The 19,012-nt window shown below is 43.7% G+C and overlaps 1 protein-coding gene across 7 annotated transcripts in view; it reads left to right on the top strand.

The window, feature by feature from the left end:
• Window positions 1–19,012, top strand: part of PTPRC (protein tyrosine phosphatase receptor type C) — an 846,024-nt gene that overhangs the window by 681,242 nt on the left and 145,770 nt on the right. For all 7 annotated transcript variants that reach the window (XM_069641238.1, XM_069641237.1, XM_069641234.1 and 4 more), the window contains 2 exons: window positions 9,201–9,291; window positions 9,435–9,511. In XM_069641238.1, coding sequence (XP_069497339.1) covers window positions 9,201–9,291; window positions 9,435–9,511 — 168 coding nt within the window. The remainder of the gene's footprint in view (window positions 1–9,200; window positions 9,292–9,434; window positions 9,512–19,012) is intronic.

Raw genomic sequence — 19,012 nt, 5'->3', positions numbered from 1 at the left:
AAACTAGGTCCATGAAGGAAGAGACCCTCTCATAACCGGCATCTGTACTGCAAACTACAGCATCCCGGAGTCTCAACTCTCCTTCAACTGCGAGTTGGAGTCACTGCAATCCCTCCACCTCCTTCTACTACTCTCCATGGCCTGCACACGAGGGGACTTTTATGCATCTCGGTCTCCCTCAGGTGTGCATCATTAACCTGCAACCTACAGTCCAGGGCCTCTGCATCCCTCTTCTTCATCCCAGTACTTTTGGCATTGTGGGAACTGAAGTCCCCAATGTTCAACTTGCTCCTTTTAATGGGATAATTATTACCACATTTGTTTCTATCCGTTATGATCTTTTTGAAAGGAGTGTCATAAGGATGTACTGAATGGTTTTGCTTTCTAGGGAAATTAGGGTCTTCAGAAGTTGAGATGAGAATAGTTAGTGATTCATCTTTAAGTTCCCCTGAGAAATATGGGAGTTTTCACCTCTACAACTGTGTTTAACTTTGGGACAAGATTCTTACTCCCAATACATGATTGCTTAGAACAGTTTTTACCACCATCTGGATAATTAGTTTTGGGAAAGAGCAGCTCCCTCCGACAGTACGCCATTACATATTCCGGCATCACTGACTCTTCCTCCTCTGAGGAAGGCAAATACTGTGTCCCTCCCAAAGGAGTCCTCCCTTTCCATTGGGGACCTTCTCCTCCCTGGTGATCCTCCTGACTAATTCCACGCCCGCCCAGGGTCGGGATAAGTAGCGGCTGCCTTTTCCTGGACACCTGGGAGGACACCTTAGGTAGGGTCTTTGTGAGGACTCCCTAGGATTCATCACAAACCTTCCAGATATTCATCTGGATAGGACCAAGCCCCTCCCCACCCACTGCCCTGGTAGTCCCTTCAGCAGATGGCATCAGCACTTCCCTATCATTCTGCCAATTTTCTGAATCATTTCTGTAACTTACCCCTCTTGATGCTGCCCCTACTGCCTTACTTTGCACCTTCCATCTTGCCACTTGGGCTGCAATCTTGTTTCCAGGCTTCTGCCTCTTCCCGAACCTAAATCCATTTATTTTCTGGGTCTTTGTTTCCTTAAAAACGTTGCAGTGCTATCTTTTGCACTCCTCTGCCATATACTGTTTCCTTCTGTTTCTATTTATTTTTAATTCTTTTCTCTCTCTTCCCCTTGCATTGTCTATCTCCATTCCCTGTTTCTATACTGCTGATGCCCCACCCCTTAATACCTCAGCTTGTAACATTAACAACCTAATATTTCCCTCTCAATGCACCGGTCCATCTTCTCCTAACGTAGATCTCTGAAATGTGTGTTTCATTTGTAAAAAAAAGCCCCCAATCTGTCCTTGACATTTTCCTTCACCTTAACTTACCTTAACCCTGATGCTTAACTCTAGCACTACCTCTTCCTCTCATACCCATGTCTCTCTGGTCTTGGGGGCAGTGTTGGTATTCTTTATCACTCTTCCCATTTGATGGCTCCTTCCCCTCCTAATCTTCCCCTTTTATCATCCTTTGAATATCAGTTCTCCTGCTTTACCAGCCTCATTTTATTGCCTTTCTGTAAATCTGTCACCCCCCCGGGTCCTTCTGGAAATGAAGGGAGACTACCAGGACTTCTTCGATATGTCATTTTAAAAATTTAAAGAAGAGGATGTAGAGGCCATAATTACGGGTTTAAAATCTTCCAGAATCCCTGGACATAAGCAACCTCCCAATGCGTTGTTTAAAGCTAACCCAAAGATGTGGCCGCGTACATTGTATATTATCTTCCAAAAGATTGTTATAACTGGCTGTCTACCAAGTTCTTGGGAAAAGTCCATGCTCGTACCCATCTATAAGAAGGGTGCTTGCTCCTCACCTGCAAACTATCGCACTTTAGCGATGAATGATTCTAGCGCAAAAAAGTTATTTTCTTAGTAACCAACAGACTGGATTTAGGAAAGGGTGTAGTACATTACCTAATCTTTGGATGCTGGTGTATTTTATCCGAGAAACACTGAAATCTAAGTCAAGGGCCTTTTATATATGTTTTGTGGACTTTTCAAAGGCCTTTGACACAGTAAATCAGAATTTGTTATGGGAAAAGATAAGAGTTGGGCAATTGCATCCACATATTTTGTACTTTGTAAATGCATTTTAAACCAACAACAATATCCAGACCCGATTAAATCAGGAAGGTTTACTTGGTGAAGAATTTATTAACAACCATGGCTTGAAGCAGGGATGTTCCTTGGCCCCCATACCTTTCAATATGTATACAGCCGAATTATTCAGTCTTTAAAACATGTAATAATGCTCTGCTACGTTTATCTCGACATCAAATAGCGTGGCTTTCATACACTGATGACATTGTCATACTCGTTCAAACAGCATTGGCTCTTCAGCGTAGCTTAGGGGCATTAGAAATCTTTCCAACCAATCATAATCTTGGCATAAATCTCTCTAAAACTAACATAATGACATTGAAAGCTAACAGAAGAAATGTAAAAAAGTAAGTATTGATGGTCCATACAGAACACGGTGGTAGAGGAAGTCTCTGGCTACCTGTATCTGGGCCTGTCTATCACAAATGATCTGAATAAGGAAGCCTTTTCTCAGTATATTATAAACAAAACTTAAGGCAATTAAAGCATATATATCCAGTGCAGGAGGTCATTCAATTGATGGTATGTTGCAACTGTATAAGGCATCCATCTTTCCTTTCATCCTATATGGGCTGGAAGTTTACATGACCAGTGAGACAAGTTGGTTAAAGACTGGGCCTCTCGCATTCAGTTCCCGTTTGTTGCGAATTGGGTATTACATTACTCGCAACACGGAAAATGATTGCAACATGTAATTTTTATGTTAAGATGTGATGCTGCAGAAGAATGTTGGATCAATGTTTTCCTATTTTTTGGGTCAAAAAGGCAATGATGGTTTCCAACACGCTCTAAAACCTCGGAGTAATGAGATTGAGTCTTTCCTTATGGAGATAGGGTGTTCCTGCTCCACTTCTGAGAACCTAGCTGTAAAATGTAAAGAGATTAGGATGAAGGTAACAATTTGGGATAGGAATGAATTCACGGCTAGGTTAGTGAAGAAATCAAGTTATCCTGCGTATACTATGCAATCCTTCCCTGTAAATGCCACCTATACCTAAATAAAAAACACTACAGATGTAAGGTAAGGCATTTCATAATGTTTTTAAGGTTCAATCAACTGCCTACCTTATCTCATGTTGGGGCCTGGTACGACATACCCAGAGCAGAGTGGATTTGCAGATTGTGCAAGGGAGCTCTCGAACCACCTAGACATCTGTTAACAGACAGCCCCACCCTGCTAACACTATGTGAAAGGTAATGAAACATTGGTATATGATATACATTTTATATACAGTGACCAGTTTTGGTCTCATTTATACTCTGGGCAATAATTTGGTTATGAATGTTACTATGTTTTATGTTTGGCAAATAATTTTAAAGCAATTATCTCAAGAGAAATGTGTCCGGTATGATCCAAGATTAAATTGTTTTTATATATCATGGAAATGTGCTAAAGTTCATTCTTTTATGATCTAAGATGAAATTATTTTTATATTGAGACGATGTCTTAAAAGTAAATCTGATGTATTGGTTGTACTGTTTTTATGGCATTGTGTTGTATTTGTATGTAATAGTGTTTTTAAGGTTATATTTAATCACCTTATTCTATCTTCTCTCCTCCCATTAGCTGTCCCTCTGATTAACCTGGGTGAATTCAACCTTCATTTGTCCTCTATTCACTCTTCAGCCCCTCTTATTTCTAATCTCTTCCTACCCCTCCTTCTGATATCACTGGTTCTTCGCTGAATCTGTTTTTCTCTTCTCCACAATCTCTCACCTTAGTATCAGCTCTTCCCATGTACTCATCTGGTCATTCTCTCCTTTCCTTCTCACTCATTCCCTCCCCTACATCCTCACTTTCTCTTTCTTCCTCTGCCTTTTCCTATCGGGATCTTCACTGCTTTGACAGCTCTGTTTATTTCTACTCTCTGAATTCTTCCCTTTCTCCACTCAATACCTTTATCCTCACTCTGCTGACTCTCTGCTTCTCTTTTCTCTTGAGCAATCTCCCACACTCTTGATTGTCTATATCCTGCATCTTCCTTCTTCCCATCTCGCAAGTCACCTCAAACTTGTTTTAGCCTAGACCTTTGTTCCTCATGGTGTAGTTTATGTTGTGTCAAGCATCGATGGAGGAAATATCAATCTTTGTTTGTTCTTAGTAACCTGTTCTCTCTTCAGAGGGGTTTTCATTCTGCTCTACTTCTTGCAAAACAACACTACTTTTTCCTCCCACCCTCTTCTTCTTTTTTCAAACTCTGAGACATATTATTTCTACTTCTCCCTGTGATCCTTTGTTACTTTCTTTACTTTCTGCCTCTGATTTTGCCTCTTATTTTTCTTCCTCTGCTCGTCTGTCTATCTTTAAAAGACCGACCCCTCTGCCCACCCCCTCTGACTCCATCATGTCTTCCTTTCTTCCCCGTTCTGTACCACATATTTCTTCTACCTACTGCTGCCATCTTCCTTCTTCTCCTAATCCAGTCTATCCTTCCCTTCTTCCTTACCTTGCCTCTCTTTTAAATCTGTCCCTTCAATCTTCCATTTATCCTTGCTTATTCAAACATGCTACTAATCTTCCTATGCTCAAGAAACCCTCTCTTGATCACTCTCTTCCCTCTAACTATCCTCCTATCTCACTTCTTTTATCCCTTTCCAAACCTTTAGAGTGCATTGTTTATTCTGATGTCTCCACTCATTTTAACACTGCATCTCTTCTCCTGTTATATCAATCTGGCTTCTGCCATCTGGCTTCTGCCCTTCTCATGCCATGGAAACTGCTCTTTTCTGCCATTGATCCTCTCCTTTCTGCCCATTATTCAAAGCAATCTTCTCTTCTGGTTCTCCTCCACTTGTCAGCAGATTTTAACACGGTTGATCACTCTCTCCTTTCATCGTTCCCTTTCTTGTCTTGGTTTCAGGGATTCTGCCTTAAACTGGTTCTGCTCTTATTTTATCAATCGCAAATATATTCTGTTTCTAGGGCTGATCTAACATCATCTGTTTCTCCACTTTACGATGGTGCCGCCCAAGGATCAGATTTTGGACCACTCCTATGTTCTCATTGCACATCCCTCTTGTTTCCATTATCTATTCTTCAGGTCTTTCTCACCACTTGTATGCCGATGACATACAGCCCTTTCTTTCCCTTTCCTCCTTTTCCTGTTCTATCCATTTTGATCTTATTGTCTCCTCGCCATCCATCGAGTTACCTCTATCTAAACCCGTCTAAGACTGAGTTCCTTTTCTTTCCTGCCACTACTATACTGACTCCTTTGCCTCCTCCCTCTATTTCATTTCCTCTGGCTCCTCTTAGTATTTCATCATCTGCTCAAAACCTTGGTGTTATTCTTGAGTCGTCTCTTATGTTTTCCTATCATGTCTCTGCTAATTCTTGCTCTTGCCCTTTCCAGCTTTTTAATATTAAGAAAGCACAGTGCTTCCTTTCCTTTCAAGAAAACTCTTGTTTCCACTGTTATTTTCTCACGCTCTACTGTTCTTCTTTTCTATTTGGCCTCCCTGCTACCCACTTGACCCCTTTCCGCTCTATAATTCATCCATACATCTTCTTTGCTCTCTATGTTCTCGAGAGTATCTCCCCCGCACTTGTATCACACCAGTGGCTTTCGTTTGAATCTCACTAGCTCTTTAAATTCTTTTGCCTCATCTTCAAATGTTTCTATGCCCTGGCCCACCCTATCTCTCCTCATTGATTTATTTCTATTCCCCTGAACAACCCCGCCACTCTCAATCCTGTTTTCTACTCTCAGCCCCTCTCCGTGCCAAATCAAGTTTTCAATAATGTTTCCTTCTGGCTCCAATGCATTGGTTAGCACTCCATCTTCCCTCTCGCTCTCTATCCTCCCTTTCCCAGTTCTGCTCTGATCTCAAAACCTACTTGCCTGTTACTTTTGTTATGATAAGATGTGCCATTTATAACACGCCTGTACACAAGTGCTTCTAAGCGCGACAAGACGAGGAGAGGGAAACAAAGGGAGGACAAAATAACGATCTTACTAGGCCTTGTGTCATTCAGATAGTGCAAGTGCAGAGAAAAGGAAAGGCTTGAAATGCCAGAGGGGGAGTGGAAGGAGGAAGTGCAGTTAACTCACAAGTGCAGCCAGCGGGTGGATCATATGTGCAGAGTGGGGGACTGCAGGGTTGCAGATACAGACCCTTAAGTGCTGGGGAGCCCAGAGACAGTCCAAGGGCAACTGGACATGCAGGAGCCTGGACCCGAGAGGGTGACCAGGTCACCAGTGTGTGGAGCAATCAGGTGCATCAGCAGGGGATAGGAAGAGAGGAAGCGGAATCGAAAAGGAAGGTCTTGAGTTGCTTCCAGAATCAGAGGTGGTTCTGCTCATGTTTGAGAGAGGCAGGGAGGCTGTTGCAGAGGGATTCCCCAGCAATGAGATATATCTCCCCCCAACTCAGTGCTTGGAGAAGTGTCTGACTCTCCGGGAGTTGGAGGTGGATGAGTGGAGAGCTTGAGAAGGAAGATGTTTTAGAAGAGAAAGTTGGAGGTAGAGCGGTCCCAGGCCCCAGAAAGGCTTTTAGATGATGCACAGGGTCTTGATCTTGATCCTTGCAGCCACTTGATCCTTGCAGCCACTGGGAGCCAGTGTAGAGATTTCAGAGCTGGAGAGATACAATTCCTGTGCTTGAGGCAAAGGACAAGCCTTGCAGTCCTGTTCTGGATAAATTGTAAAGGTCTAAGAGAAGAGGCTGGAAGATTTAGAAAGATGCTGTTGCAATAGTCCTGCCTAGAGAGGACCAGATCTCTGGAGACAATAAGCTTCTGGGGGAAAGTGAGAAAAGGAAGAATACCTCTGAGGAGGTGCAGCTGATGGTTTGACTTCTTAGAGATGTCAGAGATGTGATGAAAGAAGGAGAGGGTGGAGTTGAAGACGACACCAAGGTTCTTAGCCTCGCAAGAAGAGGGCCCAGAGTGGGCATCCAGAGGGAGAAAGAGGAAAGGATGGAGTGGGTGTTCCAATGAGGAGGATCTCACTTTTACTGGCATTAAGGCAGATATCATTGGTGGCACAGCATTCCTGAATTGCGGCCAGACATTCTTGTATGAGAGAAGAAGCAGAGGTGGCTGAGGGGAGTCTGAAAGAGAGCTGAGTGTCATCCGCATAACATTGAAAATTGGAGCAGAAAGTAGCGATGCAGTGTGCAAAGGGTGACATGTAGTGGTTGAAGAGGCAGGGAGAAAGGCTAGACCCCTCGGGAACACCACAAGCAGAGAGAGAGATAAAAGAGAGGAAAGACCCCCGTTGGACCTGAGAGGGTCGGTCGTTGAGAAAGGAGGTTCATCCAGTCCAGGGCCTGATCAATAATACCAAGGTTGTCGCTGCGGCGATTGAGCAGGATGGCATGGTTGACCATGTCAAAAGCAGAGGATAGATCAATGAGAATGACGACAGAAGGGAGATTAGAGTCAAAATTGGAAAGCAAGTCTTCACAGGTGTTGAGGAGAGCGGTCTCCGTGCTTCTGGCTTCTCTGAAGCAAGACTGGTGGTCATGGAGGCAACCAACTGATTCAGTATGTAGATTGTGCTGGGAGATTACCAGCTTTTCCAAGAGTTTGGCCTGATGGAGATCGGCCGACAGTTAGCCGGAAAGGATGGATTGGCCGAGGGCTTCTTTAGAAGTGGATGCACAAAAGAGTGCTTGCGTGGGGAGAGGACAGTTCCAGCAGCAAAAGAGTGATTGCAGAAATTGGCAAGGGTGTTGATGTGGTACTTGATGGTTCTGGATGAGCAGGGGAGAACCTACTTTGACAAGACTTTCATAGATCGGACTTGTTTACAAACATTTTAAGGGTGAACAGGGGAAAGGAGGAGAAAGGAGGAGGAGAGATGGCTCTGAGGGGCCAGGAGTGGTAGAGGAGGAGGAGGAGGAAGAGGAAGAGGCGGTAGAGGAAGAGAGGGCAGATAGGACATCCTGAGTTTTAGTAGTGAAATGAGAGGCCAAGGCCGTGCAGAGGGTCTTGGAGGGAACAGGAGAGTTAGAGACTGCAGCAGGATTGGCCTGCTACTTGCAGATTATGAAATGTTCGGCTGAGATGTTAGGTGCTGCAGAGATGCGGGCTTGGATGAGTGTTCTGCCACATACTGGAAGACGAATACACAGAAAACAAGGACTAGATGGTCCATCACCTCTGAGCTTACTGGGTCAAGGACGCCAGCTTCAGCCCAGACAAATAAACTGCCACGAACTGGACTAAACAATGAACTGTTGTAAGTAAGCGATTATGGCCATCAAGTGGTAATATGAAAAACAGACATTTGTGTGGTCAATATTGAAAATAGGATTTGAACAAATCAGCACTAAGTTCTTTGGCGTATAAGAAAAGCGATATGTTCAGAACCCGCTCCCATGGACTGTTGTGATCGTATGGAAAAATATCCCCACAGGTTTCAGAGCAGCTAGCATACGTATGAAGGGTGAAAAGAAAATTAAACATTTTTACAATGTATTTGAATCTGTAACGTGGTCCTTTGGGCTGCTGACATGTGTTGAGTGTAAGAAAAAAAAGGGCTCACTCACTGGCGCCGTTTAAAAACTCGCCCTCTGCCCAAGGCAGACAGTAAAAGCAGCAGCTGGGACGCCCCTCCATATGAGCGTTCCGGTGCCCAGGAAGGCAGCTCTCAATGCAGACAGAGCCCAGAATCTCATTTCCTCAATTCTTTCATTCATTTGCATTTGATGTGTTCTCTTTATTTTAATTTGCTAAACACTTTGGTGTATTGCGCTGTGTAAATACAATAAAAATACATAAATACTAATTTAATTGAGGCTGATTTGCAACAATGCTTAAATTCATAACTGTCGCAAGCATAAAACAAACAGCATTATTTCATGTTGCTCAATGGTTTCTCTACTAAATCTTCTGCCACTCTGCTACTGAGAGTAATTTGGGTATCAGAATGGTCTTTGTGGCTGAAAGACACGTGTTTGATGTTTGGATTGGAATGTTGGACCTTTTAAATGTCCATTAGTTTTTTTCTGCAGCTATTGTGAATGTGTTCAAGAAACGTTTGACAACTATCGATTCTTACTTCTCCTATTCAGTTGCTGTTTGTTTTTTGTTTTTGTTTTTTAAGAGTATACCACGAGTGTTCAGCAAATTATCAATAAGGAAGGCTCGGGAACCATACAATCTGGTCAAGAACCGCTATGTAGACATCCTCCCTTGTAAGTATGCACAAAACTGTTTCATAAGAACTATGTCAACGTGTAGTATTATCATTACTATTATTGTTTTTAAAGAAAAATATTAACAGATTAAACAAACTTTCGACAAGCTTTAAAAAATCATTTTGCATTTATTTCATCAGATGATGAGAATCGGGTTGAGCTCAGTATGATAGATGGAGAACCAGGTTCGGATTATATCAATGCCAGCTTCATCAACGTAAGTGAGATTTCACAATGCCGTTTAATTTGTGCAACTAAAAACGTGCTGTTACCAATATTGTTTGACCATAATAGGTCTTCCATATGGCGCCAGCTTCCCTTTCCATGGCGACCATCTTGGAAAAGTATTTTCCTTCAGTCAACATGATGCTGTGCGTGTCCTCTTGAACGATGAAAATCCTTATTTTTTTAACACTGCATTACTGCTTTGGTAGCTTGGGGTGCTAGTGGCCTTAAGCCCCCGTTCCAAGTGCTGCAACATGGCTAATGGCCTGGCAGCCCAAGTTAATGGCCCGAGCAAAGTCCTTGAATTCTCCCATCACTTCTGGTGGCCCAACATTCATTTTTGTGAATTTAATCAATTGTGCAGCCACCATTGCACCAGTACTATCAGACTATGAGAGATGGAAATGTCATTAATTGCCCTGCTGCATCCACTGCCCATCTCGAACCTTGTACCCTCTGGGGGACAACCTTGGCCTTTCCTTCGCCCTTTCCATCCCTACTCTCCAAATCCGGGTGACAGAACCGTGCCACTCAACTTCCCATTTCATTCGCCCTCCCGCCCCAGCTCACTGTACCCTATTGACCACTTACCTTGACTCCCCTAATACTGTCCTGGTCCATATTGTCCCCATTTGTTCTCAATCTATTGTGGAGAGGACATGTTACATTGGATTACATATAATACCTCCTCCCCACTATACATGCTGCACACTCTAATGAATGCCTGAGATGTGTGTTCCATTGTGTGCGACTTTCACATTGTTTCGATACTGGAATCAGTAAGTCTGTGGCTCTACAAGCTGGTATAATTCCTGCCGTGCATCTTATTGTCAGGCGGGAGTACACGCTCCTACTGATTATAAACTAGACTGACTTTGCTCCCCAAGTCTGAACTCCTTCCGTGGCCTTTTTGTGATTGTGCATGGACTGCGATCTTCAATGGCAATAGGATTTCTACAAGTGTTCATGGAAATATCTTTGTGAGCGCTACCCCAGCAACCTTTCTCTGCTTCTCGTTGCTGACTCTGCCATCCTCTCTGTCTGCCAGGTATGCTCTCAAGTTGCTGGTCCCCTTTAATGATCCGGCCCAACCTCCTGTCAGATCCTTGAATATCACAGAGCACAGCACCAACTCAACTCCTAGGACTTCCATGATACAAGAGTTGGCCAAGCCCATGCCCTTACCACCGTGGATATCTTCATCTTGTCTGCTGTGCATAACACAGCTAGAGAAAGTTCACTGCAGAGCAGAGGGTTAGCTCTACACTCTGAGTCTGTCACTCTGAGGTCAGATCCCTTGGGTCAGGAGAAGACCTTCGATATTAGCTCTGCTGCTCCCACTCAGTGCTACTGCCAGGTAACCTATGGCTCTAGCTGTGTTGTACTGGTAGGTCTGCTTTTTGTGCTATAGAGGCAGCTCTTGGTCAGGGGATGGAGCCGGAGACCTGTCTTCCTCACACATGCCAAAATATGTCTAGTAATATTGGTATCCCATTATTTAAACGTCTTCATTTTGGTAAAGCACTTTCGCTCGACCAGAATTTGGCCAGTTTTTTTTAATTATATGTATATGTGTATGTGGGGGTTCGATGGTAGTGGTGTGGCTTTATGGGTATCCCCATAATACAAACACTAAAACTGTTCAAATTCAGGTCGAGCAAGAGTTTGCAACCAACATTTCCTTCAAAACACGTTGAACTATAATATGAAATTGTTCTGAAGCCTTACACAGACCAATTTGAGAAACTGAAAGAAGAGTCCAAAGTACTTTTTATGCAAATCATGGATACTGTAATTCAACAAAAACTGCAAGCAGCAAGTTCCCACTTACAAGTTGTTCTAAGGTCAACGAATGTCACGTGCATCTCTGAATGACGGCTAGAATAATGCAATGGTAAAAGTGCTCTTGAAGCTTCGTAGGTAAGATGGGAAAGGCAGATGTAGGCTTTGCAAACTGCACCTGGTGGCTAAGAAGAAAGGTACTGCTTAAAGATGACATAGCTGAAGATTGTACACTGGCAATATTCTAGATAGCATGGCCCCCAGGAATCCTGCCCCCACATAAAAAAGAAATGGTTGCAATGTTGTCAGATCAACAAACCACGAGTCATAAAATGAAGGCACACACGTTTCTTATTCGAACAAGGGGTTAGTTTGGAAAATCGCATATAGGGTAAATAAGTGAATTTGTAATGCAACTGGGAACTCCTCACTAGAAGCAAAGGAATAATATAAAATTATACTGTCAGTGTGGGTCAAATAACAGTCACTGGCAGTGTCCAGTGATAAGGTCACCTGGGAAATGGCCGCCAGGGGCCAACATTTCCCAAAAAATGCACCTTCAGTAAAATAACACTTTCCCCAAATATTCTATGCTAGGAGTTTATTATAAAAATAAAATAAGGATAACCCGTGCCTGTCTGGGAAATCACATTCATTGTCAAAGGGCCAGGATAACTGGGGTGGAGATTGGGCCAGCCTGTACTTTCCAAACCCCAGGGAAGACCGCACAGGGGAACCCCCACACCATGTCCACGTGAAAGGAGAAAGTGTACCCCATCCACTCTTTAATAAGAGCCGGGGACTGAAGGAGAAGAAGGAACAGAGGTGGTAAGGAGCCAGAAGGGGTGGATCAGTTTAGTAGGCATGGCACATACCCCTTGTAGGCGAGCAGTGCATCTCATCCCTAGTGTGGGTTGGAGGCGAGGTATTGACGGATTGCGGTATACAGTTGAAGGTTGAATGTGTGCATCATCAGAAAAAGTGTTGGGAGGTTTGCTAGAGGATTTAGAAAGACCCGGGAAAAGGGTACTCGAGTTGTTTGGAAGTGTAAAGGGGAAAGGTTGTTGGGGAAGTAGGAGAGTATAAGGAGGATCTGCAGGAGTTCCTGACAGAGGTGAGGGACATCAAAAAGGAGGTTGAGAAGTGGAGTGGGGTAGGAGAAGATGGTACAGGATGTGGAGAAACAACAACGGGGAGACAGCGGTCTGGAGAGAAATTGTGTCTCAATTAGGTAATAGAGTATCATGTGGTCGAAGGAGGAGAAACGAATAGATGTAACTTTAGGGAACATTGGAATAGCAGGGGAAGGAAGGGTAGGGCGTTAAGGAGGAAGACATACACGAAAAAAAGGGGCATACAATCTTTAAGGAGGTGGATGGTAAGTGGAAGGATGTTGGTGGTGGTGATTTCTGTAGAGTACTGTGCTGAGGAGAGCAGTGAAGACTCAGAAGACAAAATAGGTATTTGTTGATGGGCCTGGGAAACATTAGTTTGGAGGAGGGAGAGTTGAAATATTATTGGAGGAAGGAAGCTGGAAGGGAGTTAAGACAGAACTGAACAGCAGAGTGAGGACAAAGGAGTGGGGAGAAAGTTGATGATGTTTACATAGATGGTGGAATTAAGCAAGGGGTGATATGGAGTGTGGAAAGGAGCAGAGAGTGGAAGAAGGAGTTTTGTGTTAAGGATGAGCACAGAGGAGGGGCAAGAAGTGTCAGAGCAAAGGTGGGATCTCGAGCTTCTGGGTTGTGGTTAGTAGAGTAGCCCCACTCTGAAGAGGTGGAACCCAAATTGGGAAGATGTACGACAGTGGGCCATGGTAACACGGAGGGTAGGACTGATTTAGTTATTGGGGCATACCCTCCTCCCTATTGGACCATAAATACTGTTCCCCAAGAAGCACACCTTCCCTGTCAAAGGGCACAGAGGTAGCGACCCTCCAAAAGAGACTTGGACTGGAGATCTGAACCAGATATGAATCAAATTATTGTTCTATATTACTAAAGCCAAACACTTACAAATGTGGTATATTTATTAGTTCAAAATCCATCATTTGTGTTTCCAATTTAAGTTGGCTTTAGTCAAACATATAACTTGTTTAGTCTAAAAACAAAACAAAAGGAATACAAACCATCATGTATTTTGACAGGAGCCAAGACAGAGGAAGTTTCTCATTCAACCATGTTTAAATACTCTACTATAGAGCTTTGGTTATATGTTTCAGATAAGACTACCTTGGATAAGTTAATGTGTTAACCATGGGTGTGCGTGCAATTAACCTTTTTAAACACAATTGCACATGTTTACATATATTTTAATTGAAATCGTTTTCGGAAGGGCATATTAAAATTCTTCACACATCTAGAAAAATAAGTTCCTCCATTCAATACAACTGGGGAGCTGCTACAGGTGATGAACTTAAAATGTAATGCTTTGTGTATGTACCACAAGGATCGTTCAGTGTAATTCCTCACTTACATTTATATAGTTATTAATCGTGTTTCATCACACAAGAGAGCACTTCTAGGTGCATTATAAAACAGTAAGGCCACATTACAAGTTTCAAATCCATTGCAAAATGGAATGATTAATGAAACACTAAAGAATTAAATGATAATTATTGTCAAAGAATTCAGGCAACAGGGACAATATGTATTCCGTTTACAATTAAGAAATCATGAAATTAAATGAATCATGATTTAACAATCACACACACATGTTTTATGATAACCGCAAACCGACCCTAATATCATGTCTTGTTCTGTTATTCATGTGTTTTATTTAGTGGCCTACAAAATTATGAATAAATGTCATTTCACTAATAGTATCAGCCTTATTTTCTATTACATGTCAATTGCATGCAGAGGACCACCAATGTTAGCGCTTCCTTGATGTGCCGTCTCCTGCAATTTTAAACAGAGAGGTGAACTCGTTTTTACACTTTCATTTTTCTCTCCGTCTTGTGAAAATGTAAACTCTGCCTACCAAGAACACTTTGCAGACGTCTTTTACATTGGATTCCCATGGAATCCGCCTGGTCTTTAGCAGGTGCTAAACAGAGGAGGATTCCATAGGAATCCATTAGTTTAATGTATGCATAGAAAGGTCATGTAGGCTTGAAACTAAGCGCACTGATGAGACGCGAAGGAATGCACTTTGGCGATCCTATCTCTGCTCTGTGCCCTAACTTCACCTGATCACTGCTTGTAAACGGGATGGACCATTAAAGAGCGTTAAATGGAGGCGTAAAAGCAATACACTATACTATCAAGCCTCCTTTTAATGCACCACTTGTTATAAAATGTCGTAATATACAATATCTGGATTGGAAAAAATCCTCAACTTATAATAAAATACACTTGTCTTGAGAAAGTGCTCAGCTAGAAACATGTGACTGCACAATTTGTATTGCTAGAGGCAAGACGAAGCTTCTTTGACAAAAACTGTTATACAACAGCATTGACGGCTATCCATAATGGTGAAGTGTAGATAACAGTATTGTCTAACACTATTATGCACATTATAGGGAAGAGATTAAACAGTTGCACCATTACCTTTTCATTGTAAAGGCTCTGTCGATAAGAGAACGGTGTTAACATTATATGTGGCCGACTCCAGGGAGGGCCCTGTGCTACCCTGTTTATTTCCCTGTGCATGAAATGCAAGAAAAATCCAACTCGCGGGACAGCTTTTCCCGTCTGAGATTGTTACTGCTCGGTAGAGCATTCGTATCTGGACCTCAATTGTCGTAATTTCAGGTGATTCGATGAGGTTGCACTATGGCCAACCTTTTTAAACTACAGTGTCCTTAGAGTAGTTGAGTCGGAAGAACAGTATGGACAGGTAGCAAGAGAGTGGACAGCCAGAGTTTTAGATTTATAGTTGCTTTTCCTTAAATAGTGTTATGGGATTCATTCAGTTACTTAAGGTGGATGAACAACACAAAGGCTATCACCAGTGATTTGCAGCGGCGGGTGACACACCAGTCACCATATGAAATGTGCCATTGGGTGACACCTGGGAGCAGGAACGGGACGAGCAGAGTATCCCTGTGGGAGGCTTGTGAGAGAGACATGCTTGCTTGACTTTGCTGCCAGCGAATAGCGGAGATTGGCAGAAGATGGATAACACAAGAGTCCGTGAACGCAACACATTGTGGAATACATTTGGAATAACATGTCCCCACTCAAACAATATAGAGACAATTGAAGATGAGATACCCGTGGTCTTTACACTACTGCCGCAGCACTTGCTGTGTGGACGGGAGAGGTCAGAATTGCACGCAGTCAATTGAAGGTTTCCTCCTTCCAGTACAAGCTAATGAAAGGGTATTGCACCACAACAATTAAAATCCATCAAGACAGAGTGGAGGCTCCACGTTCAATTCCATCCAATAAATCAGATGTGCAAGAGGGAAGTGCAGATCGCATCTACTGAAGGATTAGGGAAAAAAAACACACAGAGCAGTTGAGCAGCAGCAGGAGTTTGGAAATCCCAGGTCTCTACCATCACCGGCCCCATTCGCTGATAAGTCAGATCATAATGATGATGGATTATGAGCAAGACAAAGATAATGATCCATCAGGGTCCAGAAGAGACTCCACATACCTTCTGTAATGCAGAAATACTGAGGAAGAGGATGAACATGACACCAAAGATGCTATGGATGTAGTAGTATCTGAGGTTCAGCTGTCCACTTGTATTCTCTCTTCAAGAGACAGCATTCCTTTTGCAGATTGGAAAGTACTTTACATCATTACATCCAGAATAGCCACCTGCAACACCACTTCCAGTATCTTTGCGCTCACAAGAGCACACCCTGTGTAGTATCTGTGATGAATTTGATGGTGTCATCACTCCTTTCCCAGCGGTGACCTCTCTCGAAGTGGCTTAGGGATGGCAGCCGCTACCTGATCCGGAACCTGGGGGTAACTTTGTGAGGGAGGATAATGTGGGGGGAGGCAACCCTCAAGAGCAATCCTACCATTCCCCTAAGAAGTACTGCGATGAGAAAGAATAGGAGTATCCTAAACGAGGACCACTTTTCCAGTACTGTGACAATGAAGATCCCCAATGACTCACATGGGAGTTATGAGATCAGTACTGTGACAAGGGTGAATAATGGAGGAATGAGGATTACCTGTATGAACAGCATACAGCATTCTTGTCTTTGCCAAAATCCTATTGCCAGCGCCAGTATAAAATCAAGGAAAGACTCAGGAAGTGTGAGAGCAGCCCCCCGGGCAGAACCTGTCTGCAGGATTTGTTTGTTTGTAGCAGAAGAAGAGACTTTGGACTGCTATCCCAGAGAAGTGAAGGGGGAACCCTTGAACCCCAACAGCTGGTGGAGGGCTGGGGAATGCTGGGGGAACCCCAAGAACCACTTTGGTCCCCAGAAAGGGGGTGAACCCCTGGGTAACAGCAGTGAGCCAGAGAAAGGCTGGAGGCTCCTTTACTGGGGAACTACAGCTGAAAGCAGGATGTTTGAATATGCTACCCCTACAGCTGCATGCTGCTGGAAGGAGAAAGTTGCTTCTTAAGATTTGGACCGGGAGACCGTTGGGCTGCAGAGAGTGCACTGGAGCCATCCGGCTCAAAGAGACAGAGAAGACGACCTGTTGGGGAGAAAGAGCAGGCTGCGGGAATGCCAGAAGCTTGCACAGGGCTCCTGGGCGTTCACAGGTGTTAAGCAACAGCTTTTAGCTCAGCGAAGCACATCATGAAGCACAAGAGCCCAGCAGGAATTGCAAAATGCAGAGGAACGAAGGCTGCAAAATGGGGAGAGACGCTCAACAACTGTCACCGGCTTGCCACGGGAAGAAGGATATACACCAGCAAGAGCCATTGATTCCCCGAAAGGGAAATAGTTACCTCCAGGGCATATTGGCAGCCATCTTTTATGCAAATAAGCATTCAAGAGGCAAGTAAAGTGCTGGAAAGAGAAGAAGCCGTTGGACAGTTTGTTGAATGGGAAAATAGAAGAAATGTAAGAGACTTCAAAATCTGCTAGTGTATGCAATACCCATTTAAGCCCTAGCAGGATAGTGTACTAGGCAGCCACAGTCTTAGATAAAAAAAATACAGAAAGCTATCCTGTTTGAAAGTGTGTGCAGTGCCCACACAAAAAAAGACCTGGAAGGAGAGTATACCAGGCAAAGTAAAGCTGCAAGTATGTACGCTTAAGAAAGTCCTGGCAGGAGAGCAGGCAAATGCAAGTGTGTTCACATAAGAAAGTCCTGGTAGGGAAATACACCAGGCAAGTACATAGTTACAAGTGTGTTCATTTAAGAAAGATGTGGCAGGAGTGTAAGCCAGCCAAGTGTATAAGTGTTCATGTGAGAAAGCCCTGGTGCAGAGGCATACCAGGCAAAGAGAAACTGAACAGTGTATAAGAAATGCATCACCCAAAGAAGTCCAGAGAAGGCTATATCAGGACTAGCAAAAAGCTGTCTGAAACCAAAGAGAAGAGTAGTGAAAACCTGGCAGGAGAGTACCACAGCTATCCTAACAAGACACAAAGTGTCAAGTTGCTTTATGTACCAATTGTGTTGTGAATCAAGGAAAACTCAAGGAACTGATATCTTTGAATATACTACCGAGGGAAGAGAAATCCAGGGGAAGGGAATCTACCCTTCTTATCCTTCTAAAACATTGTGTTGCACTGGTGCACAGGGATCCAGAATGCCCTAGCTAACAAAATCTCAGGGCTCCAAACTAAAATCAACAACAAACGACAACAACTCACTCTCGATCCCACCTCCTTCCCCACGCCCCCTCCACCTACTGCCACTAATTCAGGCTTCACCTTCAAAAAGGTATCCATATTGGAGGTTCAGAAAATTATAGCATCCCTTAAACCATCGAATTGCAAGGGGGACAGCTGCCCCGCACAGATCATAAAAGATGCAGCTAGGGATCTCTCCCCATTTATCACCAAATTAATAAACCTGTCCTTCGCCAACAACATGGTCCCCAGCAATCTGAAACAGTCCTGGGTCCTACCGCTACTAAAAAAAACTACTCTCAACCCTGACATCCCCACGAATTACAGACCCATTACCACCGTCCCATTCCTACTAAAAATCCTGGATAGAGTGGCTTATTTACAAATCCAGGACTACCTTGAGGCCAATCACCTACTAGGAACTCGCCAATCTGGCTTTCGACCTCAACACGGGACAGAAACGGCCCTTGCTGATCTCAAATGCCAGATAGACGAACTCAAAGACAAAAACAAGGCTGCCATCCTTCTACTCCTTGACCTCTCCGCTGCCTTTGACCTGGTCGACCATAAAATCCTGTGCAACCATTTATCTCTGGCAGCACACTTCTCCCACTCTGCAGTCACATGGATCCAATCTTTCCTGGACAACAGAACCATGCGGGTCTTCTCCCCCCTAGCAGCGGCTGACCCCATCCCCATCACCTGCGGTGTCCCACAAGGATCCTGTGTCTCACCTACCCTTTACAATATTTTCACTAAGCCCTTATTCGACAAGCTGGACAATCTGGGTGTCACCTATACTAACTACGCAGATGACACCCAGATACTCCTCACCTTATCAGGCAACTACAACAAGGACGCCAAATGGATCAATGAAGTCTTTTCCATCATTCAGGCATGGATGGCCACACATGGCCTATGCCTGAATGATGACAAGACTGAATTGCTTCTTGTCGGCTCACCGAACACTATCAGTAAACTCTGTCCCGG

The sequence above is a fragment of the Ambystoma mexicanum genome, chromosome 1q (genome assembly GCF_040938575.1).
Source record: "Ambystoma mexicanum isolate Mex_15411 chromosome 1q, UKY_AmexF1_1, whole genome shotgun sequence".
In the NCBI taxonomy this organism is placed as follows: Eukaryota; Metazoa; Chordata; class Amphibia; order Caudata; family Ambystomatidae; genus Ambystoma; species Ambystoma mexicanum.
Note: the sequence above shows the minus strand (reverse complement) of the source record. Positions and strands in the feature narration are given on the sequence as shown.